This window comes from Taudactylus pleione, unplaced genomic scaffold (assembly GCF_031769625.1).
Source record: "Taudactylus pleione unplaced genomic scaffold, aTauple2 ptg000518l, whole genome shotgun sequence".
Classification (NCBI taxonomy): Eukaryota; Metazoa; Chordata; class Amphibia; order Anura; family Myobatrachidae; genus Taudactylus; species Taudactylus pleione.
In genome coordinates, this window is record NW_028284920.1 from 6,117,401 (window position 1) to 6,142,244 (window position 24,844).

A 24,844-nucleotide genomic window follows, 5' to 3' on the forward strand; every position below is an offset into this window, starting at 1 on the left:
TCAGAGACAAATTGTAGACCCACCTGACCTGAATCTCTTATGCTATGTGCATGGTGGGCACTACGCCCTCTACTGGCCCAATCGGGACACACAGGACGACGCTGCAGCAGTATCCATGGCAACGTTAGTTCCGCCCTCAGCCCAGACCAGCTCCCCGCATCTGACACCTCCCTCGGATGTCAGTGACGTCACGCCGGCGGGGCGGGGCCAGAGGAGGAAGTTGTTGTTTCTGCTGCTGCAGGAACCGCTGTGTTCTGTTTTCACAGCCGGGATCGCAGCCCGAGACTTCTCCTCCCCGGGGCAGCGGGGACTGCGCGGCCTGATGACTGGCCCCGAACACAAGCACCCCCCTGTCTAACAGCCCTTCTCTACACCCGGCGGGGCTCTATGGAAGTGATGGAAAGTCCCCTGAATCTGGTGAGTGTCCCCCACCCCCCTCTGCACTGGGTCACATACGTGTCATGGTTGGTGACTGGATGTCAGGGCACGGCAGGTACAGTGTTACTCCTCCGTCTACCACTGTACAGGTTTGTGTGGCACTACAAGTCCCAGTAAGCACCTACAGGGCATACTTGTATTTGTGGGGCTTCTGTCTATACTGACAATCCACAGGCTACCCACCCCTGTGCCCATGTCCCTCGCCCACCCCTGTGCCCATGTCCCTCGCCCACCCCTGTGCCCATGTCCCTCGCTCACCCCTGTGCCCATGTCCCTCAGGTTATTTTAACAGGTGCCTAAATATATTGAAAAATGATCTTTGTATTGTGTATGTGCCTTGCTAGGGGGCCTGGTATGCAATGGTACACTGTCTTGTTCATGTATACTCTCATCTATGTGGATAACCGCCCCTAATACCATATGTATAGTCATTATCCCACCGTATATATGGTACAGACATATACCATATACTTTCCCCAAACAAGCTAAATGTTTGTACTGTACTTTTCCTGAAACTTGACTATGCGGTGCATGCTTGCCTTTGGAGTCTAAATGACGTTCTTTTATGTTCCATATTCTCTTAATCATATGACCTGTAATTCTAGAAGGTGGCTTCTTCAATACCATTTTCAGTGTATAAATCCCTTTTTGTCAAGAAGGCTGGTTTTTATACCAGCAACTAATCCGATTTTGTCCTTTTTGCAGACTTTGTTTAGAAAATAAATGCACACATCTGATTGGTGGTTGTGGACAACACCGGCCATTTCCCATTACACCAGTTTTCATGCATATGTGCCAACACATTCTGCCCGTAGAGGGCTGGATGCAGTGTTGGACTGAAATCGGGAGGGTGTGCTTCTGCATTACATGCGCAGAAATATAAATGTGTATATATATTTGCACATATGCCTAGTTGTACTCATCTATGCAGCCAGATCACCTATGGGGTATGCTTGGTTTGATACACATCAACATGATTGGCACACGTTTGTACCAGCCCTAGGGGTATATTCAAAAGTGGAGATATTGCCCATAGAAACCAATCAGATTCTACTTATCATTCCTCTAGTACTGCCTAGAAAATGATGGCTAGAATCTGATTGGTTGCTATGAGCTAAATGTTCAACTGCATACAGCGGGAGAAGGGAGGCACCACTTTAAAGTTGGTGATCTAAATTAACTTCCCAGTTCTGTTCTTTTGAAAACCGTCTGTATGTAGCAGACTCCAGGGCATCGGCTAATGAAGGCAGGGGGGCGGGGGTTAGGTAATGGATGAGGCTCTGTACTTCGACCTTTCTGTAGGCAGGAGATTGCTTGTGATTGGTCCTTGTGGCAGTTTCTCCCTTTTCCCCCACCCCACACATGAGGTGGTACATACCTAATATAAGTGTGCTAACTCCGGCCTTGGTTGTGAAATTGATAACTAGTAGGATTTTAGAAGCTGTGTGCCTTGCTGAAAGTGTACATTATGTATACATATAACTATTAGAAGTGTTTTTAGCATACTGATGTGGTCAGATGGATTTGTAGCATCTCTGGTGGTCCCGTGCTGCTGCAAGGAACAGAGCGCTGGGGTTCTGGAGGGACCGATTGCAAATACCAGTGTAATAATAATGCAAATACATTGTAGCAGTCAGATTACTATTGTATCCACATAAGTGAAAGGGATTCCAATGCTTTCAGATAATAAGTAGCCACTGCTCATCATCCTCATCAGTTCCATTTAGGCACCAGGGGTCAAGCAACTGTAAGTGATCCGCATCCAAACAGGCGCCTATGCATTTGTCATGTGATCAGCATGGGACGCATTGTGTGTAAACCTGCACTGTAATGTAGCTACACTTACATGCCGCCTCCAACCCCTCCCGCCTGCTTACAAGGAGTCATAAGCAGTAAAAAAATAAATAAATGGGCAAAAATATGCAGATTGCATTTTAGTTCAACTCTGCATCTGTTCTGTTTGGGGAAAAATTATTTCACTGCACCTTTGAGAAATGTTGTTGAATTCAAGAATGTAAACTGATAGCCTGAAGCTGTATGAAATTCCCAAACTGCAATATAAAAGAAGTATATCAACCTAAACAAATAAAGTACATTTTGTATTAAGCTATTTAGATTTACTAAAGGCACATAACAAATCCAAATTACTACTAAATGATCTTTAGAGAGATTTCTAACTATTACAATGAACACACCACTATCCATAATATTAGTAATTGAAATTGGCAGACTATGGGGTATATTTACTAAAGTGTAAATATCAACCAATCAGATTCTACTTAACATTTATCTAGCACCTTTTAGAAGATAACAGCTGGAATCTGATTGGTTGCTATGGGCAACATCTCCATTTCTAAAAACCTGCACTTTAGTAAATATACCCCGTAGGACGGGGAATAGGTGTATATGCCGTGATAGTTCTAAGTAATGTTCTGTCAACATTTGGTTTCATAATCCACATCAGAGGATGTGATATTATAGTAAATAGTCATATTACAGTAAATATATTTAAAATGAATATCCTATTACATATGGGTTGTGGCTGATAATTAGTCACTTTCCAAATGTTTATATGCCTGAATATCCATTCTAAACTGCCGCATAGATGTACCATTGTATTTCTGGCTTTCTAGAAGTAAAGTGATACTTTTCCTTATAAGTATTTAGTGTTTTTCTTTAATCCAGTTCCCCCAATTAGTGATGATAGTCACATATGTCTCCTGCCATTACTCTCTAGTCCTATAGCTTGCCAGCACCTTCTCTGGCTTTCTTATTATTCATATTTGAAAATAGTTCTTGGTGTATGTATAAATTTGTATGCGCTGCAAACCTAACTTTGGCAGATTATGTTGGGAACTGTTGTCTGTCTGTGGTTTGGCACCTCGATTTGTTTATACCACTTGTCCAGATTAATGTAACCACCAAGTGACACAATGCATGCTTATATGGTAATAGTACTGATCTGGATATAGTAATGCTCCCCAGTGTGAGTTATTGGTACGTTACTTAGAGGGCGCTCAGGTTATTTTGGTGTGTTTTACCAGTGGTTTTTGTTTTGTAACCGGTATCCATTTGTGTGGTAATACCTAATTACCAGTTATCCACGGACGTTTCTGTTTATATTACGTGGCCTCTAATTGAATACATTTATGCTCCATCAGTGTCTCAGCTTGTGACTATTGATCCTTTTATCTTTCTTAATCTGCGTCCCTCACGACTCTTCTCAGCCAGCTCTCTGCTGTTCTTTGTCTACGTCACTCTAGGAACACTTGTATACTACTTTGGCCTTCAGTAACACTTCTACACCCATGACACCCAAATATGCCTCTCCTGCCCTGACCTCTCTCCTTTCTTATATCATATGGGTCTAAATGTGAACTCCTTGTCACTACCGATTCCGTATCTCTCTCACAGTTTACATCTTCATCTCCGCGGTATTACAAGCCCGCTCCCTTGCTGTCATCGATGACTACTCACCAAACACATCTAGTCCCCCTTACAGTCAGGCTGTCTTTTCCTTTGCAACATAGCCAAATTTCTCAACTTTTTCATTCAGGAAGTAACCCTGGTCCCATTGATCATTATTTCCTGCTTGGACTACTGCAACCTATTCCTTGCTGGCCTTCCCCTCTTAAATCCATGGAGGTTTATCTTCATCTACCACTGCAACTCATTCACTGCACCTCTCCACTGGGTCCCCATTCCCCCCAGAATTCACACTGCTTAACTCACCTACAAAGCCCTCACCAATGCTTCCCCTTTTATACGCTCCAACCTCATCACCTGGTACACCTCAGCATCCAATCACCAGATTCTCCGCTTCCATGCTTGCCTACGCCTCCTCCGCTCTCATTACCTCCTCTTGCCTCCAAGACTTCTCCCACCCTGTTCCCTACCTATGGAACACTCAGATTTACCTGATCAAGCTCTCACCAAACTCAAATCTTTCAAGTGCTCCCTCAAAATTATGCTTTTTCACTCTTGCATATATAACTTTCTCCTAGACCACTCCTGATTGCTTCATCTGCATTTTCCACCCGAGTCCCATTGCTCCTACTATCTCCACTTGCCCAGTTCCTCTTAATTGTAATCTATTTATTTTATGCTTCTTGTCATGGTACCTTTGCAACCAGGGCAGTGGAGCCTGTATCCCAAACCATCCCCCTTCTTTATTTTACCTCACCTGTTTTCTCTCTGCCCCATGTTACTACAGCCTGTGCTTATTATAATGACCATGCTGAGAGGGGAAGTGGTAAACTGGTGCTCAGAAATATCCTCTGATGTGTTTTGATCATTAAGCTTAATAAATAGGAGGTGCATCATGTTATTTAGAATGCGTTTTCCCTTCTGTAAAGTGGTGACTGGGAAGGTGCGTGGGCTGGCCCAGGGTGCTGGTGGCATGTCATTTACATGCCTGCCTCTTCACTCACTGTGTAGGAGCCATTGTGGCGGGGAAGGGAAGGCGCAAACCGCAGGTACATGTCCCTGCCCCTACTGCACAGTCTTTATATTGTAGCTAGAGTCAGTACATTGCTTCCTACTCCACTGCCCTGTATGCAAGTCATACTTGTATTTGTAGATCACATTTTCAAGTTAAGCTTTGTACTCCTGTATTTATATACTGACTGTCCAGCATTGTGGGACTTGTGGTGCCATACACATTGGCAATGAAGATTTGCTCTATACCAAGCACTACTATATACAAAACATTCAAGTGATGACATTAAAACCTTCCGATTATAAACCGTGACATCAGAACTCACTGTTTATACATATATTATCTCTAGTGTGTTGTAATGAATCATTTAATAGCGAGCACCATCCATAATCACAAGACAAAACCGCTGTACTATGGGTTTTGCATTAAGGTGGTTCCGGATGTATTCGGTGCCCTCCTTCAGTCATATTCATAGTGCAGGTAACAGTTTAGCATAATGATAAAAGATGTCAACAGCTAGTGCCTAACAGTCTCTGAATGAAAGTGATAATATATATATATATATATATATATATATATATATATATATATATATATATATATATATATATATATATATATATAAATTAGGGATGTATGTATGTGTATTACATGTCACTTATTCCTTTTAAACAGGTATTATCCGGAAATGACAAACCTTCACATTAGGAATTAGTCTGTGCCGGGAATATGCATCACTGTTTCATGAGTCAGACATTTGATTGTCTTATTGGCCCAGCAGGCTGCCATATTCCCCCGAGCAATACATGAGACTGAAGTATAATAGTTGTATATCCAGTCCACAGTTTATTTACTACTCTAGCTATGTAATTAGAGAGGATACAGTGTGTTGTCATTTTATAAATGCTCAGTCTCTATTTAGTGAGTCTCATGGATAGAATTATACATTTTTTGCAAGCCTGTGTCTCACCGCTGGATAGTACATCTCCAGTATTGTTGTAATGTTAATTAAGATGTGAGCCATGAGTTGCAGTCTCTTGCATTAGCGAGTGTGTGTCCTGGCATGCTAGTTATACTAAACATTTGCCATTGTTAAAATGACATAAGCTCTTTTACATTTTATGGGTTGGAAATCTGAGCGAGTACAGAACCTGTGCCACTCAGCTGTTATAGAACTACTGCTCCCAGCAGTTTTTTTGCCAGCAGATTTAAAGGAAAGAAAATGTCCATATCCATGCACACCTTCATTTTAATAATAAGCGGTGCTACCAAATAATCTACGCAGATGATTTGTTTCTTGCTGAGTGTGTGTTGTGTCAGGCTGGGTTTGATGCATGTAGGTTCAGTATTGATGGAGGTGTGAATATGGTGATAAACATGCTTTGGTTAGGATTGTATCTATGTTAATTGGTACCTTGTTGTAACTTAGCAACCGCGTTTGCATTTGAACTTGCCCTGACCAGGCCCAATATGCTTTATTTCTAAATTAGTTACTATTGCTTCAAACAAGTATTTACACCTTGTTATAAGATACTAACGTATATTTACATTACTAGGTATAATGGTCTTTTGGAAGAGGACAATATGCTTTTGTTATTTGCAGGTCCTTGTTCGGTATGGTGCTTTCTACAATCCGGCTTCTGCCCTCACAAAGTCTAAGGGGAGAATTCAATTAAGGGCGAATCCATTCGCACGACAGCTGCTGCTGCGTATTACTGCAGCAGGATCTCGCATGCAATTGTAACTCTCCTCTTTTGTACTCTCTTGTGTGACTGTCTATCTGCTATCTCCATGTGGTCCTCCCAATGCTATGTACAGCTTCAGAGCCCACTACCATCTTCCCACAGCGACCACCTCCCCTCCATTCTCCCTCGCCATCAGCCACAACACAATTTCCTCAGCCTCCCACTGCCTTCCTGTCACACGTGACACAGCCCTCTGCTTTCCTTTCCTCACACCCAGTCTCTCCCGCAGTCATGTCCTCTCCACCTTTGAAATATTGGTAGAATATGCCTTTTTCTCACCCAAGATGCAGCCATCTTTTCCTGCTACGACCAATGCAACATTCTCCTTCCTAGCATCTCCCTCACCCATGTATGTCCGGTTCAATCCATCCTAAGTGCTGCAGCAATATAGATCCTCCTCTGTCACCTCACCACTCTGCAAATCTCAGCCCTGGCTCCCCATATACTCCAGAATTCGGTTAAAATGACTCAGTCTTAGCTATAAACCCCCTAGCACCCCCCCTTCATACATCACCAATCTCATCTTCGCTCTGCCGCTATCCTGGGCCTCACCTTGCCTATCACTCCTGCTTACAAGTCTTATGTGCCTCTAAACTCTTATAGACTTCTCTGCCACGCCTGGTCAGGCATACTATGGATAACTTCTAGTAGTTTTTAAATACAGAGGTCCTTTTTATATTTTATGAATTCTTAAGCAATATTTAAACCTTTTTGGGCATCAGTATAGTGGTTTATGCTGTCTCCTCGGGTGTGGTATACGAATTAAACAATCATAAGGTCGACACAAGAGTGTCGACATGGCCGGAATGATGACAGGATGTAAAAGTTGACATGAGCAAAATGTCTAACCCTAACACGAAAGCTGATCTGTTCATTATGTCGACGTCAGAACCTGTCTACATTGTGAGCGTTGGCAATATGGCTGCATACCGTCTTGTCATGTAACTGTGTTTCAGCTCTATAGATGCCCCAAGCTGGATCTCCTGCTAGTGATGTATCTGAGAATAGGCCACAAGTTCCATGTATGCCAGGGCCAGTGTGCAGTGACACAGCTGAGACACGGAAGTTCCTCCTTACTCCTGGACACCCATCTTGAGGGTGTTTAAAACCCAAACAAAGAGGGTGAGATGTAACAAAGGTGGAAGTGTCTCATCTCCGCACACTTTGCCTCCCTCTCATAGTGGATGTAGTGACTCACAAACGTGCAGTGTATCAGATGGTGGTATAACGATACAGCTCGGGTTGTTTATTTGCAGGAAGTCCTGTGCGTGCCAGCACCTGTGTTTGTGTTTTCCTAGTAGAGAAAGAGCTGATACAGATGTATGTTCCGTGTGCTCTGTGTAGGTGTAGGACATTCCTCCCTTGTTCCTCATTTGTTCTTGTTTTTGCCATGCTATGTAAGGTTAATCATTTATGCATCTCTGGAATACGTTGTCCTTGTATCATGTCAGCCAGGATATTATCTACTCACGTAAGCCGCCTGGAGGAAAGACCATGATATAATGTGAGGATATAATTATCTGTAATTCCCTGACTTTATTAAGAGCCGGATGCACGCTGGGATTTGGCCATCCATGTGTGACTGTACCAAATAGTCCTCATTCTATTACCTGAACCTCATTATGTACAGCTGAGTCTGCATAGCATTTATTACTTGCTCTTTTTCCTGTGATGTAGACATGTGGGGGCCAGTATCATGATTCAGTCACTGACTGTGTTTCTATTGGACAAGATGGATACCAAAAAATATACAGAAGCCAGCGTGGTGAAAATGCCAGGGCAGGGGCACTGTGATTATCCCCACAGATCTTGTGGATCATGTTTAATATGGTTTTATTTCATGTCAGTTGTAATGATGGTGATTTAGTAGATTTTTTTGTTATTTAAAAAGAAATAAAAAAAAAATTATTAATGAAGAGTTGATTACAGTGGTAAAATATGACATAACTGTAACTACTACGTCTTTTGTAATAAGTTAATACGTTATACCACAGCCAAGGCTGGATTGACATTAAAAACTTTGGTAGACATGGCAGCAGAGCAGGCAGTACCCATTATGTGGCATGCACGTGGCTCAGCCGTAGTTCCAGTGTGTACCCAGCCTAACTTTTGCTTTTCATTTGTGACACTGTTAGACGGGAAACAATTGCTTCTCAATGGCCCAACAGGGCGTAGGGTAGTTACGGGATACCTTCCTTTTCACAGGGCGAGTTGTCTCTGCCCTAAATGGAGACCTGGCTTCTTTCTAGAGACTGGGACCAGTAGCACTTAACCAATAAAGGGGGCAATAGCCTCTCATAGCTCAGGTTGTGTCAGAGGCCTTCAGGTAGTATTATAAGTAGTCCTATCGTGGGCTGGTGCTATGGAAGCAGCGCTGATCTTCGCCACTGTAAACATTGTTTACATGTTAAATAAAATGGACCTTTTAATTCCACTTCTTTTGTCAATGTCTTGATTTAGGCTAATAAGATATTTGAGTTATGACTTAAAGCTTCATAAGATGGAGGAGGGCTTATGTCCTGTTGAGTGGCTGGTGTGTTGGTCACTTGTACAGATTACAGCAGCTCCTTGTGTGACCTCACACTGCTGTTGTTTGGCGAGGGGAGATGTTCTTCTCGTTAGGTAGGGGATCCCAATGGTCTCAATACCGACAGTCGGAATCCACACAGAATTTTGTAAGTATACTAACCCTTACCCTCCCCTCCCCTACAGCCTAACACTAACCCTCCCCTACAGCCTAACACTAACCCTCCCCTACAGCCTAACACTAACCCTCCCCTACAGCCTAACACTAACCCTCCCCTACAGCCTAACACTAACCCTCCCCTCCCCTACAGCCTAACACTAACCCTCCCCTCCCCTACAGCCCAACACTAACCCTCCCCTCCCCTACAGCCTAACACTAACTCTCCCCTACAGCCCAACACTAACCCTCCCCTACAGCCCAACACTAACCCTCCCCTACAGCCCAACACTAACCCTCCCCTACAGCCCAACACTAACCCTCCCCTACAGCCCAACACTAACCCTCCCCTACAGCCCAACACTAACCCTCCCCTACAGCCCAACACTAACCCTCCCCTACAGCCCAACACTAACCCTCCCCTACAGCCCAACACTAACCCTCCCCTACAGCCCAACACTAACCCTCCCCTACAGCCCAACACTAACCCTCCCCTACAGCCCAACACTAACCCTCCCCTACAGCCCAACACTAACCCTCCCCTACAGCCCAACACTAACCCTCCCCTACAGCCCAACACTAACCCTCCCCTACAGCCCAACACTAACCCTCCCCTACAGCCCAACACTAACCCTCCCCTACAGCCCAACACTAACCCTCCCCTACAGCCCAACACTAACCCTCCCCTACAGCCCAACACTAACCCTCCCCTACAGCCCAACACTAACCCTCCCCTACAGCCCAACACTAACCCTCCCCTACAGCCCAACACTAACCCTCCCCTACAGCCCAACACTAACCCTCCCCTACAGCCCAACACTAACCCTCCCCTACAGCCCAACACTAACCCTCCCCTACAGCCCAACACTAACCCTCCCCTACAGCCCAACACTAACCCTCCCCTACAGCCCAACACTAACCCTCCCCTACAGCCCAACACTAACCCTCCCCTACAGCCCAACACTAACCCTCCCCTCCCCTACAGCCCAACACTAACCCTCCCCTCCCCTACAGCCCAACACTAACCCTCCCCTCCCCTACAGCCCAACACTAACCCTCCCCTCCCCTACAGCCCAACACTAACCCTCCCCTACAGCCCAACACTAACCCTCCCCTACAGCCCAACACTAACCCTCCCCTACAGCCCAACACTAACCCTCCCCTACAGCCCAACACTAACCCTCCCCTACAGCCCAACACTAACCCTCCCCTACAGCCCAACACTAACCCTCCCCTACAGCCCAACACTAACCCTCCCCTCCCCTACAGCCCAACACTAACCCTCCCCTCCCCTACAGCCTAACACTAACCCTCCCCTCCCCTACAGCCTAACACTAACCCTCCCCTCCCCTACAGCCTAACACTAACCCTCCCCTCCCCTACAGCCTAACACTAACCCTCCCCTCCCCCACAGCCTAACACTAACCCTTCCCTTAAAGCCTAAACCTAATACTTACCGCCGAAATGTCGGCACTCTGATTTCTAAAGCCGGGATTCCGACTGCTGTCGGGATACCGGCGCCGGGATTCTGACCACTGGCATCCTGACCGCCAGGATGCCGACTACAACCCCTTCTCATAGTGTATCTAAGGGTATAATTTTAATTTTATTTTTTATTTCCTTTCAGAATTTCATATATTCCCACCTCAGTAGATCATTGTATGATATCAGGTCCACACAGGGCATAATCTAACGGAATGCTGACGGTCGAAATGCCGACTCCCGGCTTCCCGACTGTCAACTCCCGGCAAGGTACTAAAGACGGGCGTTGAAGTCCCGACGCCTGTCATTAGATCTACGCCAGGAGCCCGGCATACAGAACAAAGTTAAGTAGGGTGCGGGGGGGAAGGGTACCGGGAGGGATAGGTTTAGGCTAGGGGAAGGGGGGGGGGTGGTTGGGGTTAAGGTTCGACACCCCCGGGGGGAGGTTAGTGTTAGGCCAGGCCCCCTCGGGAGACTTGGGTTTAGGCTGCGGGGAAGGGGGGGGTTAGGTTTAGGCATTTGGAAGGGGGGGTTAGGGTTTGACACCCCCGGGGGGAGGCTGCGGGGGAGGGGGGTTAAGTTTAGGCACTGGGGAGGGAGGTTAGAGTTAGGCACCCCTAAGGGAGGGTTAAGGGGGGGGGGTAAGGTTAATTAATACTTACCTTTTGGAACTGTTGGGATCTTCACTGGTGCCGGTCTTCCGGCGTCAGGAGTTGACATAGGTCCGGCGGTATTTCATACTGATACCTAATCTAACAGTACAGGTACCTCAGACCTATATTCCTATAACAGATTATGGATCTTACATGTAAAGTATCTCCCCATTGCCCTGTCACTGTCTTGAGCAAGATTTCCTTTCACCTACTGGATTCGGTGAAAAACGGAAACCTATCTCACTTTTTTATCATTCCCGCTATACTTCAGGCAGGGTGCTGAGGTTGCCGGCAGGGAGCTTCTGCACTTCTCCTGTAAAGGGTGTATGGCCGGTTAGGGAAATGTCCTTGTGGCACACCTCCAATTTGTCACACTTGGGGCCGTGCCCGGCACTTACGGAGGTGCTGGGCTTCCCCCAAGCTCTCCCCTCTCTGTGAATAGCACATGCGCACAGCATCTATTCACCTGGAGGTGATCAGTCACCGCAACTTTTCCTACCCGCGGGACACTGCAGCCTGCGGGTGGGGAAAGCTCAGGGTAGGCTGTTTTAGAGGGACACCGCTAAAAGGGCAGGGTACATTTTGCCTTTTTAAAATCGGACAAGACGCAGCGCCATTCTAAAACAGCCTAGCTACTTTTTGTTGGGAAAATTTTAGTCTACTGATAGCAAAACCATTGACAAATCATATAGTTATCTGAGAATTTACACAAAGGCTACCCACAATCACAATGTATCCCCCAATCAACAGAACAGGAAAATAAAGAAGTAATTGTGTATCAATGTCAGAGGATTAGTTTTCGATTGCCATAAACTTGACACCCGGAGAAGCTAAACTACTGTGTGTGACACTTGGACTTCGTGTTCTGAGTTCTTTTTACCTTGTGAACAAGGAAGAGAAGGTCCCACTGGCACAGCACAGGGTTCTTGTATGAGGGTGGCCATACAATACATCTCTGAGCTTTTATTATATTTTACATTGTTCTATTTTATAATTTAGGTTTTAATTATTAATGACCTGCAGCTTCTCAGTATGAAGGCTGTTTGGTGAAGCGTAACATGTATTTGTAATACAATTCCTTATAATTCCAGGCACATCAGCAAAGCAGGAAAGCAGACAGGTTTCTGGCTACAGGAAAATATGAAGAGGCCATCGCATGTCACCGGAAAGCCGCTGGTATGTACTGCAGTCATACACGTCATTTACCTGGCTTATTACTATGAGTTATGCAGAAGCAGATTGCTAGATGCATCCTATAATATTCTATAGATATGTATTATAATAGCTGCTGTACTTTATTTTTTCTACTTCAGGGTCCATAGGGTATCCACAGGATACCTTGGGGTATAGGTGTGACGTCAGTCATCGGGCACCATAGAGTTAAGCTTTCAGCCTCCCAGGATGCACTAGGGTCCCCCTCCTATACCCCGCCCCCGAGCCAAGGCACCTCAGTTTCGTTTGGTGCCCGGCCGGAGTCGGGTGCACCTGTTGTTGGAGTGGGGGCTAGAAGAGCCCCTGAAGCTTTTTCTTCATGCAGCTGTGGCTGCACATCTGGAAGAACAGCATGGACAGTCAGTCCTGACGTCCATGCTGTCTTCCCTACACCCCCGCTGGTACCAGAACGCCGGTGCTGGTGAGCATCTGGGGTCACAGCTAGCGGTGACCCCAGATGTGCCGGACCATGGCCGGATTCAAGGGGGACAGCAGGTAAGCAGCGGGGTCCCGCGGTGGGTCCCCGCTGTTACATGGTCCAGAGTCCCCAGGCAGGGGGCTCCCTGGGGACTGGCTGCAGCGTGGAGCCAGGTACTGAACCTGCGCTTCCACTACCCCCTGGGACAGCGGACCGCAGCAGAGCGGTAGCGCTGCGGCGTCCCGGGGGTTAAATGCATGCCAGGGGAGCGCACCTTCCCTGTCTCACAGCCGGCGCCTCCCCCGCTGCAACAGCCCTCTCTGCACACTGCCGACTGGTCCTGTAACAGCGCTCCTCCCCCAGGCCAGCCTCCTCTCTGCTCCTCGGCGGCCATCTTTTCAACTCATGGTGAACGCTGCTGGAAGCGCTGGACGGAAGCATCGTGGTCTGGGTCCCCCCGCATACCTCTCCTCCGATTTGGGTCAGGTCTGTGTATGCTGCGCTGTGTCCTACCAGGCCCTGTGTCTGCGTAGTTGAGTGATCAGTGCTGTTAGTGCAGGAATTGATTTTTCTTTGCATTGTATGTGACTGTGCTAGCGCTGCTGCCTGTAACTTTTCCTCTAACTGTGAGCTTTATTACTGTCCCTGTCCTTTCTGCTAAGCCCTTGCAGTGCGGTGCTGCAGGGTGGTCTCTCGCCTATTTGATATATAATTGGTGAGAGGGGTCACATACTTGGTGCCATCATGTCTGAAAGTGATTTTCCTCTCCGCCTACAGTGTACTACGTGTAAAGTACCGTTAGCGGAGGGGGAGGGTAGCGCGGAGGGCCTCTGCCGGCAGTGTTTGTCTATGGCGCGGCCTATTACGGTTACAGCACCGGTACAGGAGCCGCCTTGGGCTTGTTTCGCTCAGGCGCTTACAACCTTAGTGGGCCAGTTAGCTCCGCAGCCCGCGTTTACGCCGATGGGTTTATCCCAGCAGTCAGTGGTGTCGTCACCCATGCAGGGTTTCCCACGACAATTGGTGGTACCCCACAGTCTCCCTATTTCCCCGCTCCCGGTTTCTCAGGAGCCGGCGTGGGTTAACTCCCTGACGAGTTCTGTACAGCACTTGTCGGATGTGTTGCAAGGGGAGTCTGTGATGCGGCAACATAAACGGCCGGTGGCGTCTGTCGGCTCCTTATGAGGATGACGAGGGGACGTCTGATGATGGGAAGATTCTGGATCCTTACGATCAGGAACCTCTCCATACTAAGGACGCTGACGCTAAGTCCAAGGTATATATTCCTGGACTTATTCGGGCAGTCCGCACAGCCTTGGTGATTGAGGACGAAGTTCCCCCAGCGGCTAAATCTAAGTATGCTTTTTTTTAAAGATGTGAAGGGCGATGCCACAGTCTTTCCTCTTTCGGGTCAGTTAGTGGACCATTTAGAGGAGGCGTGGAAACAGCCTGGCAAGCGATACCAGCCGCAGAGGCGCCTGGCAGTGGCTTATCCGTTCGCAGATAATTATTTTGCAAAGTGGGAAGCCCCTCCACAGGTGGATTCTCACGTGACCCGTCTTGTCCGTAGCGCCACATTGCCGATGCCATCCATGTCCTCCCTTAAGGATGCTACGGACCGCAAGGTTGAGATTTGCCTGAAGTCCGCTTATTCCCTTGCAGGGGGGGCAGCACGGCCGGCTATGGCCATTTGCTGGGTTGCCAAAGCGATGGAGCGCTGGGCGGATTCATTAGAGGCGTCTTTTGATTCCGACTGTCCGGCCGAACAGGCGGAGTTGATTGGTAATCTCCGTGATTCGGCCACTTACATCAACGAGGCGGCCTTAGACATTAGTACTCTGGTGTCTAGAATTTCTTCAGCAGTGGTTGCTGCTCGTCGCACCTTGAGGCTGCGATTCTGGAAGGCGGACGCAGATTCCAAGAAGGGTTTGGAGGCGTTGCCATTTACCGGAGAAGTTCTCTTCGGTCCGGATCTGGACAAGATTGTGGCCACACTGGCGGCAGCCAAATCGGCTTGTCTCCCGTCGGCCGCTGCTCCTTCTGGTTCTGGACAATCGTCCTTTCGGTCTTATAGGGCCCAGGGCAGGCCCAAACCACAGTCTTTTCCTCGACAGGCTGCCCTAAGAAATCGGCCAAGCCCCGGAAGCAGGCATGGAGTACCAGACGTCCGGCCCCTAAGCCAGATGACAAGCCTGCGGCCTGACTGTCCGGGCCTCCCTTTGGGGGATCCCAAGGTGGGAGGCCGCCTGCTGCAGTTTGCCCAGTGTTGGTCGGTCACCACGACAGACACTTGGGTTCTCGAGGTGGTCTCCCACGGGTACGCCCTCTCTTTCCGGCACAGACCCCCGGCTCGATTCTTCACCACGGGTCTACCATCAGACCGGAACAAGGCTACAGAGCTGCGGAAGGTATTGCACACTATGCTCCAGGCTGGAGTTATAGTGCCTGTTCCATTCTCCCAGAGGGGCCAGGGTTTCTATTCAAATCTTTTTTTTGGTACAGAAACCCAGTGGGTCGTATCGTCCGATTCTCAACCTCAAAGCTCTCAACAAGTCTTTGCGGGTACAGAGGTTTCGGATGGAGACCCTACGGTCCATCATTCTGGCGCTGGAACCTGGGGACTACATGGTGTCATTGGACATACAGGACGCTTACCTGCATGTCCCTATTCTTTTGCGTCATCAACAGTTCCTCAGGTTTGCAATCCGCAGCGACCACTTCCAGTTTCGGGCGTTACCTTTTGGCCTGGCGACGGCACCACGTGTGTTCACCAAGGTGATGGCGGTCATGGCTGCTTCTCTGCGGCTGCAGGGAGTCCGCATGTTGCCGTACTTGGACGACCTTTTATTGGTGGCGGGATCTCCAGAGCTCCTTCTACGCCACTTGGACCTGACCATTGCGCTACTGCAACGGCACGGCTGGCTAATCAACTGGCAGAAGTCCACTCTAATCCCGTCTCGGCGGATTCTGCACCTCGGAGCCTTATTGGACTCGAACAGCAAAGGATCTTCGTGACGGGGGAAAATATCTCTGCTTTACAGTCGAGGGTGCGCAGTTGTCTGCACAGCCGCCGGGTGTCTCTACACTCGGCGATGAGGTTACTGGGCTCCATGGTGTCTATGTTCGACATGGTGGAATATGCCCAGTTTCACTCCAGACCTCTGCAGCACCTGATCCTGTCCAAGTGGAACGGGCTGCCTCAGGCTATGAAGTCTCAGACGATTGTGCTCACCCCGGAGGTTCGCCTGTCCCTTGCGTGGTGGTTACAGACGTCCCATCTCAGCAAGGGACGTCCGTTCTGGGTTCCAAATTGGGTCCTGTTGAAAACGAACGCCAGTCTTCGGGGCTGGGGAGCAGTTTTGGGTCCACACTTGTTCCAGGGCAGGTGGACGCCGACAGAAGCGGAGCTTCCAATCAATATCTTGGAACTCCGTGCAGTCTTCAATGCTCTCCAGCAGGCACATCGGGTTCTCCAGGGTCGTCCGGTACAGGTCCAGTCGGACCACGCTACCGCCGTGGCCTACATAAACAGGCAAGGAGGAACCCGAAGTCGGGCGGCTCTCGTGGAGGTCTCTCGGATCCTGGTATGGGCGGAGCGCAATCTTCCGGCCATATCAGCGGTCTTCATTCCGGGAGTGCTAAATTGGGAGGCGGACTTTCTAAGTCGCCAGGACGTTCATCAGGGGGAATGGTCCCTGCACCCGGACGTTTTTCAACTGCTGGTGGACAGATGGGGTCTTCCAGAGATCGACCTCATGGCGTCCCGGCACAACAACAAGTTGCCGGTGTACGGGTCTCGCACAAGAGACGAAGGGGCGTCTCTGGTGGATGCTCTGTCCGTCCGGTGGACGTTCCGGTTCGCATATCTGTTTCCTCCGATTTCCCTTCTTCCACGGTTAATACGGAAATTCAAACAGGAATGAGGGATGCTCCCGTTGATAGCTCCCGCGTGGCCCAGGCGGCACTGGTTCTCAGACCTTCAAGGTCTGTCCGTGGACAGTCCTCTGCGGTTGCCGCTACGACCGGACCTTCTGTCACAGGGTCCCTGTCTTCACCCGGACCTGACTCTGCTGTCTTTGACGGCGTGGCTGTTGAGACAGCCATGCTGAGGTCCAGGGGGTTTTCCAGCTCTGTGGTGCGTACCATGTTACGAGCTTGGAAGCCGTCTTCCGCGAGGATATACCATCGCGTGTGGCATACGTTCTTCCAGTGGTGTCGACCGAGAGGTTATGCACCGCGGGAATTTCGTCTGTCTCGGATACTCTCCTTCCTACAAGCGGGACTAGATCATGGGCTTCGCCTTGCTTCTTTGAAGGTACAGGTTTCGGCCCTGTCTGTCTGGTTTCACCATAGGATTGCTACAATCCCGGATGTGCGCACCTTTATGCAAGGTGTTCTCTGCATTCAACCGCCCTTTGTTCCACCTGTGGCGCCTTGGGATTTGGCTGTGGTCCTGAGGGCTCTCCAGGGACCGCCGTTTGAACCACTCGGCTCAGTGGATCTTAAATGGCTAACAGCTAAGACTGTTTGTTTTCCTTCTGGCTATTGCTTCGGCCAACCGTGTTTCTGATTTAGTGGCTCTCTCTTGTAGACCCCCTTTTTTGGTTTTTCATGGGAACAGGGCAGTGCTCCGCACTCTGCCCGAGTTTCTTCCCAAAGTTGTTTCCCAGTTTCATGTTAACGAGGAAATCGTTGTTCCGGCCTTTAACTCACCTGGTCTTTCCGTGGGTGAGGCCTCTTTGGATGTTGTGCGGGCCTTAAGGACTTATGTTGACCACACTTCTTCGTTTAGGAAGTCGGACGCCTTGTTTGTCCTCTATGGCTTCCGTAAAAAGGGTTGGCCTGCTTCAAAGCAAACTTTGGCAGCCTGGATCCATATGGCTATTTCTGAAGCTTATCTTCATGAAGGCCTGCCGGTTCCTCCTTCTGTGAAGGCTCATTCCACCAGGTCTGTGGGTCCTTCGTGGGCAGCTCGACGTGGTGCCTCTGCAGTCCAGATCTGCAAGGCTGCTACGTGGTCCTCTGTCCATACCTTCGTGAGGTATTACAGGTTTGACACCTTCGCCTCTAAGGATGCTTCCTTCGGGCGGCGGATTCTCCTTTCAGCACAGGAGCGTCCCCACCCTTAAAGGATACTGCTTTGAGACATCCCCAAGGTATCCTGTGGATACCCTATGGACCCTGAAGTAGAAAATATGAGATATGGTAAGAACTTACCCTTGTTATCTCTATTTCTACGAAGTCCATAGGGTTCCACAGGACTCCCGCCCTGTCGCACCTGTGCTGCAAATGGGCTTTGCTCTGGTCACCGGTTTTTCCGTCTCCCTCTGGTGAGAGTGTGATTCTTGTGTGTATCCAGATCTTCTTTCTCTCTCTTCCTTCTCCTCCTCCGGCCTATGGCTTGATAACTAACTGAGGTGCCTTGGCTCGGGGGCGGGGTATAGGAGGGGGACCCTAGTGCATCCTGGGAGGCTGAAAGCTTAACTCTATGGTGCCCGATGACTGACGTCACACCTATACCCCAAGGTATCCTGTGGAACCCTATGGACTTCGTAGAAATAGAGATAACAAGGGTAAGTTCTTACCATATCTCATATATTTTTTCACTGTCATTTGGTGAGGTGAGTATGGAATATAGACAGTGCCATATTTTTATGTTGCTCCATCTAGTAGTCTGTCACCTTTCAAGTGTTTCTGAAGTCGGGTCACGTGTCTATTATAAGGTCATCTTTTTACTGCGTGGAATCTTTTTCTATTTTATAGCTTCAGTAATAATGTTGGGCAGGTGATGTGTAACAGCCAATATGGAGTGGATGGGGACATCACCCAGTCAATGGGGGAGGGGAAGACCTAGTAGTAAGTCAGCGTCCACTGTTTGTATTCATGTTCCACTGGTTTTGAGCACAAATAAACTTTTATATTATGTGGTTATGCCAATTTATTAGTAATTACATCTTTTTCATTGTACAGATTGTCCACATACATTTAATCTCCTTACGCGTTAAACAGCCCTTCTAGTCTCACCATGTCATGGAATGACTGTAGCGCTGAGCATATTTTTGTGCAACTTTTCCCTTCAAATGCGTTGTCTTCGCACAAGCAGCTTATGCTGATTAAAATGATATGCAGCATGCCTATGTTCTGTGTGTCTGAATGCGGGTGTATGTGCATGCAAAATGCTACGTAACGGTTTCACAGTCGCCGACAGTGTACCATAGCATTTCACATACAGATACACCCGCAGTCGGACACATAGAATATAGGCATGCTGCATATCATTTTAATCAGCAGCAGCTGCTTGTGCTAGCTAGTCACATCACTGTGCGAATAAGACTCATTTGAAGGAAAAATATCTCGTAGAGATGCTTGGCGCTACCAAGTCACACTGAGCTCCCACGTTATAAGTAACGCGACTTGCAGCGCACGGAGGATAGATGTATGTGGACAAATCTATACTTTCATATTTGTTGATTATTAGTTGTAAACATTTCTCAAGACATAATTATTTTACCTTGAGGAGATGTGTAAACTACCATTTTTAGTCCTCTTGCGGGATGGTTTAATGTGCCAAGGAAGCTCTGCTTCCATTGTCATCAATAGGAATGATTCCCAAAAGTTACCTGGCTCCCAGAGTTTGTTCAGACCTGATTTAAGAATTGTAACGCAAGTGATTGCAGGGTATATAACTGAGCCATTATAGATCCAGAGACCAATGTATTCTTACAGCCAGGTCAGTCTAGCAAAAGTCAAATTTATCACCACCTGTATATTAAAAACAGAATATATTTATATAGTTCAGATGATTGGCTCAGATTTATTTATTGACTGGCTCAGATTTATAAAGATATAAATAGTAGAGATGTGCGCCGACCCCCCCCCCATGTTTTGGTTTTGGATCTGGATCTACCCTGGTTTTGGATATGGATTGGTTTTTCCAAAACATCACCTCCGTGTTTTGTTTTGGATCTGGATTTTTTTCCTTAAAAAATCATAAAACAGCTAAAATCACATAAAATGGGCCTGTTTTTGTTCCTACAGTATAATTAACCTCAATAACATTTATTTCCAGTAATTTCCAATCAATTTTGACCACCTCACAATATTATTTGCTTCATCTAGTTAAGGCCAAAAGGTTGCATCCAGCTAGCTGGCTGACTAAGCTAAGTGACACAGTGGGCGGCACTAACATGTGGCAGTTCAGTTTCTAATTTCCAACACGGATACAGTGTGTTATACAGTGTGGGTTGGATACACCAATAGTGCACTTACTGTGACAGCAGTGTCGGCAGAGCGGGGTTGCTGACGGTGTCCTCAGTACATGGAATGGCAGTGCTGTGGTGCTGGCAGTGTCCTTAGTGAAGGGTGCTGGTGATGTCGGCAGTGCGGGGGTACCAGCGGTGTCTTTAGTGCAGGTTTGCTGGCTGTGTCGGCAGTGCGGGGGTGCCAGCGGTGTCTTTAGTGCAGGTTTGCTGGCTGTGTCGGCAGTGCAAGGGTGTCACACAATGCAGGGTGTCGGCAGAGCGGAGGTGCCAGCGGTGTCCTCAGTGCAGGTTTGCTGACTGTCGGCAGTACAGGGGTGCTGGTGGTGTCCTCAGTGCAGGAGTGTCGGCAGTGTGGGGGTCGCTGACTGTGTCCTCAGTACGTTGGGCAGCAATGCAGGAGTGTCGGCAGCGGTGGTGTCGGCAGCGGGAGATGCTGCCATTGGGGGTTCCGACGGTGTCAGGCGGCAGGGGATGGCGGGCGCCATCATCTTTTTCTCTTTTCGTGCTCTTTTCAATGGGCTTAACGTTCATTGGCCGAGAGCCATGACAGATGGCTCTCTCGGTCAATCAGCGTTAAGCCCGCTGAAAACAAAACCTCGCGACTTGACAGAGGGGTCGCGAGTTTTTGCCTCGGGTCAGGGATCCGGGCAGGCAGGGAAATCTGAGCTGCACTTGGATCGCCCCGGATCCCCCAAATTCGGGTGGGTTCGGCTCTCTGAGATCCGAACCTGCTCATCTCTAATAAATAATATGTAGCATTGCAGAGCAGCAGATTTTATTCATTATGTAATAAGCAGATTAAACTTTTGCTATGGCCCTCACTCTATTAGAACATGGTTATTATGGATCAGACACTGAATGTGAGCATGAACGCCTTCACCGGACTTAACCTCCTTATAAAACAATATTGCACGAAACGCATCTCATTAATGAACCCTAAATGTGCACGTCCAGCGTGTTTACTACTAGTCTAAATAACACTGGATCATATTCATCACCTTTATCTGTTGGAAAGGAACTTGCTGTTTCTGCACATAATTATTTGGCTAAAATCTTTGCTTCCAGGCATTTTGCCAAACCAAGACACCAGGTAAACACCCGTCATTTTGTGTTTCTTCTCAGACTGAATCAGGCGTAGAATGGACAGCGTCCTTGTTACACGGCAGTATTGGCAGTGGGAACGGTTTCTAGTAGGGGTGTTTAGGCACAATAGAGCGTTTGTGGGGAGCCACTTTATAACACTTGTTTTGCTGTGCTCGGAGCACAGTGTGTAGCAGAAGAGTGCAGTGTTATTTGTGAATATGGTAATTAGTGTACTGTATAATTTGCACTAGATCTACATTCTCCCAACACTAAATTACTGAGTCACACACTATACTTTGTACACTCAACTTCTTGTAATGCTGCAGCCAAGACTGGGGACTAAATAGTCACATTGCTGATCAATGAATTCTGTCAGGAGAGCTGTACTATGGGGACACTGGGATATGATGTAAGTAGTGTTCTGGTGGTGGTGGGTGGTGTCACAAAACACAAATGCTCCTGTATGAAATAGTATTAGCTTAGAAATACTTTGTGTGTGAAGTTCCCTTAGAGACATACTGTATGGAAATCAATGTGGTTTTTTTTCCATTGCTATCTTGCTCTATACTCCCTCCACCTGGTGGGAAGTTAGTGTTCTCTTTGGTAATATGAAATAGTATTTTGGATCCTGAAACCTTTGTTCACAAGTAATTGGATGCGAGTGAGCGCAAGCACTATTGCTGTTTTCAGGTATTTGTTTTGCAAATCTGTAGTCACCCTACGTCTACTACGCAGAACGCAACAGGACACAGTATAGCATTGTGCAGGACTGTGCGGTCAGATACTCTGAATAACACTGCCGTGTTTGTGATGTCTGGGGAATTGTCAGCTGGGAAAAAGTCTTTATTTTTGTCTTCTGGTATTGTCTAACGCCCACTAGGGGGTGATTTAATTCAGCGTAATGTGAATACCACCAGGAAGGAGTTCCCAGAGCTATTCAATTGACCGTGCTGTTAGCCTGACTAGAGGGTGCGAGCAGAAATCTGAATAAAGTGCCGGCCACAAGGCTGTTTTCCGGCTCAGCGTGGCACTAACAGTCTACCGACCGGCACTTTAGTTGCAGAATGCCGGTTAGCGCAACTAAATACCCAGCTTTAGTCGTGCTAACCAGCATTCTGTAACTTAAGTGGCTTTAGTCTGCGTTAACAGTGCGCTGAATTGAATACATATGTTTCCTCCTGTATACATGCCGCGAGCCGCGCAACCGTGTATGGGTGTTGCGTTCGCACCCACAATCCATAGGATTGCATTGTACGAATGCTGCCAGGGCCTGGCATTCCGTGGCGTGCTCAGCAAGGCACATGGCGTGATACGTGTTCATACATTTTGTTTTTCTGTATTGCAGCTTATCTCTCCGAGGCCAAGAGGCTGACACAGTCTGAGCAGGTAAATTATTATATTCTATGACATATTTAGTTATTATGGTATATCAGCTGTTAATTAAATATCAATTCACAAACCTTTCTTGCTCTTCTTCAAATCATAACTGTATAGGAGACCTTGTTTCATTATAAGGCTATTTCAAGCCGCTAACACTATTAATGGGTGCAGAGCTGCATCTCCCAGGGGGTAGCATTGTTATGTGAGAAGTGAAACTGAGTCAAGCACCCAATTGAGAATTATATAGTAGAAGGAGCAGGGTCCTCCAACAGCACAGTAGTAATGTGAGGAATCTCTTGTAATGGTGCAGAAATATTGCATGTCAGATCACTACGTTTTGCAAAGCCCATACTTATTACAATACTACCACCTGATAATTGTCTAGTTTGCCTTTGTCTCATTGTGAAAAGTGCTGTGGTGCATTGTAATACTACCCAATAGGTCAAATATATTTATCTGACATGTCTGTCTCTCTTTCCGCTGTCCAGGCTCAGCTGTCGTTGGAGCTGCAGCGGGATAGTCACATAAAACAGCAGCTCTTAATACAGGAACGATTGAAAAGAGCCAAAAGAGAAGAGAAGCTCCGAACTCAACAAAAAGCAATAGCTGCGGAAAAGGAGTTCTCTGCGCATCTCCAGACATCGTACAAACTGTCTACTGATGACCGTGACAGCCAAAATGCACTTGTTTCTGCCGGGCAGAAATCCAACAACCCAGGGAAGTGTTTGCAGGAAATCCACAGTGTCTTTGACCGAGAACCAGACTCTTTGCTGTATTTGCTACAGAAGAGAAAGGAACCACTGGAGCCCTACAAGGCGAATAGAGCTCCAAAAGATGACAAAACAAAACTGGAGGAACAAGCAACCAAGATAAAAGACCTGAACCTGCTGGTGGACACCCTTCTGGCCGAAAACGAGAAATTAAAAAAGGAGAACCGGAAACTGCGGGCAGAGGTGGCGAGACTGCAGAGGAACCCGGAGAAAGAGCTAGACACAGACACCGATTTCGTGGAGAAGTCAGAGCTGTGGAGCCTGCAGCAGCCTACGCCAAGCTCCCCAAGCCCCGTGTCTACATGGCAGAAGTTTGTAGCAAATACCGGGAAGGGTACAGACATTCCTATATCCAATCTTCTTCCTTTAGACATTCCCTTACCAGAACTTCCTCCCCTTGAGCTCCCAGAAGATATACAATCGCAAATTACTGGACTTAAAGGACTTATGGACAGCTAGAAGAAGGACATGACTGATTTTCGAGGACAATCACCAGTAAAGGGATGACCATCATGGCAGCAATATTGGAAGGGCCATTGGCGCCTTTGCCAGAGTTTACTGTAGGAGGTCGAGAACTGCAGTACGTTGGTAGACACGTCACTGTGAAATATTCAATCAAGTTGTTATGTTGAATAGATCTTTTAAAAACAAATTACTACAACAGAGGGTGACAAATGATCTCTTGGGACAATTCTGCTTTTTGTTTTTATTTCAAACCAAATGACTGCCTGGAGTAACTTTAAAAAAAAAAAAAAAAAAAAAAGCAAATTGCCTACGGTTTAGATATGGTATATATAGTTCCATAACATTAATTATGCAGAATCTCTATCATACAAGATGGCAGAACCTCTGTATTTTAAACCTATGCTTTCTGTCATGCATTCAGAATGTATGCATTTTAATATGCACAAACTTTAACTCAGAAAATAGTGTGCGTGCAACATACACAACAAGGCTCATGAATCTACTTGTGCCACATTGCACTCCTAGATCTTAACCTCAAACCAACAGAGAATGCTTCAGTTTTTGTTTTGTTTTTCTTCTCATTATGTTCTGGTACCAAATTAAATGTTCTTTCTAAATAATCAGTTTACAAAATAAAATGGAAAAAAAAAAAAACAGGGTGCGACGTAATTAACGTTGCTGTATAATATTAAAATATGTGTTATGCATTGTTTAAAAATACTTACTGCAAAGATCAGTATCTCATTATAACGGTGCATGAGTGCAAGAAATGCTGAATGACGGTATTTGATTGACTATAATAAAGTGTGTTTATA

At 47.2% G+C, this 24,844-nt stretch overlaps 1 protein-coding gene across 1 annotated transcript; it reads left to right on the forward strand.

The window, feature by feature from the left end:
• The first annotated feature begins 203 nt into the window (after positions 1-203).
• On the forward strand, positions 204-24,844 carry NRBF2 (nuclear receptor binding factor 2). Its single transcript, XM_088450395.1, has 4 exons — positions 204-417; positions 12,531-12,615; positions 22,760-22,800; positions 23,283-24,844. Exons 1-4 carry the CDS (start codon positions 388-390, stop codon positions 24,021-24,023), a joined length of 897 nt encoding a protein of 298 aa, XP_088306521.1. The 5' UTR covers positions 204-387; the 3' UTR covers positions 24,024-24,844.

What these genes read in the sequence shown, in the direction of transcription:
- NRBF2 (XM_088450395.1), top strand. Translation starts at nt 388, where the DNA reads ATGGAAGTGATGGAAAGTCCCCTGAATCTG. An exon ending in ATGTCACCGGAAAGCCGCTG is followed by an intron (nt 12,616 to 22,759) that starts GTATGTACTGCA and finishes TCTGTATTGCAG; the next exon opens with CTTATCTCTCCGAGGCCAAG. An exon ending in GGCTGACACAGTCTGAGCAG is followed by an intron (nt 22,801 to 23,282) that starts GTAAATTATTAT and finishes TCCGCTGTCCAG; the next exon opens with GCTCAGCTGTCGTTGGAGCT.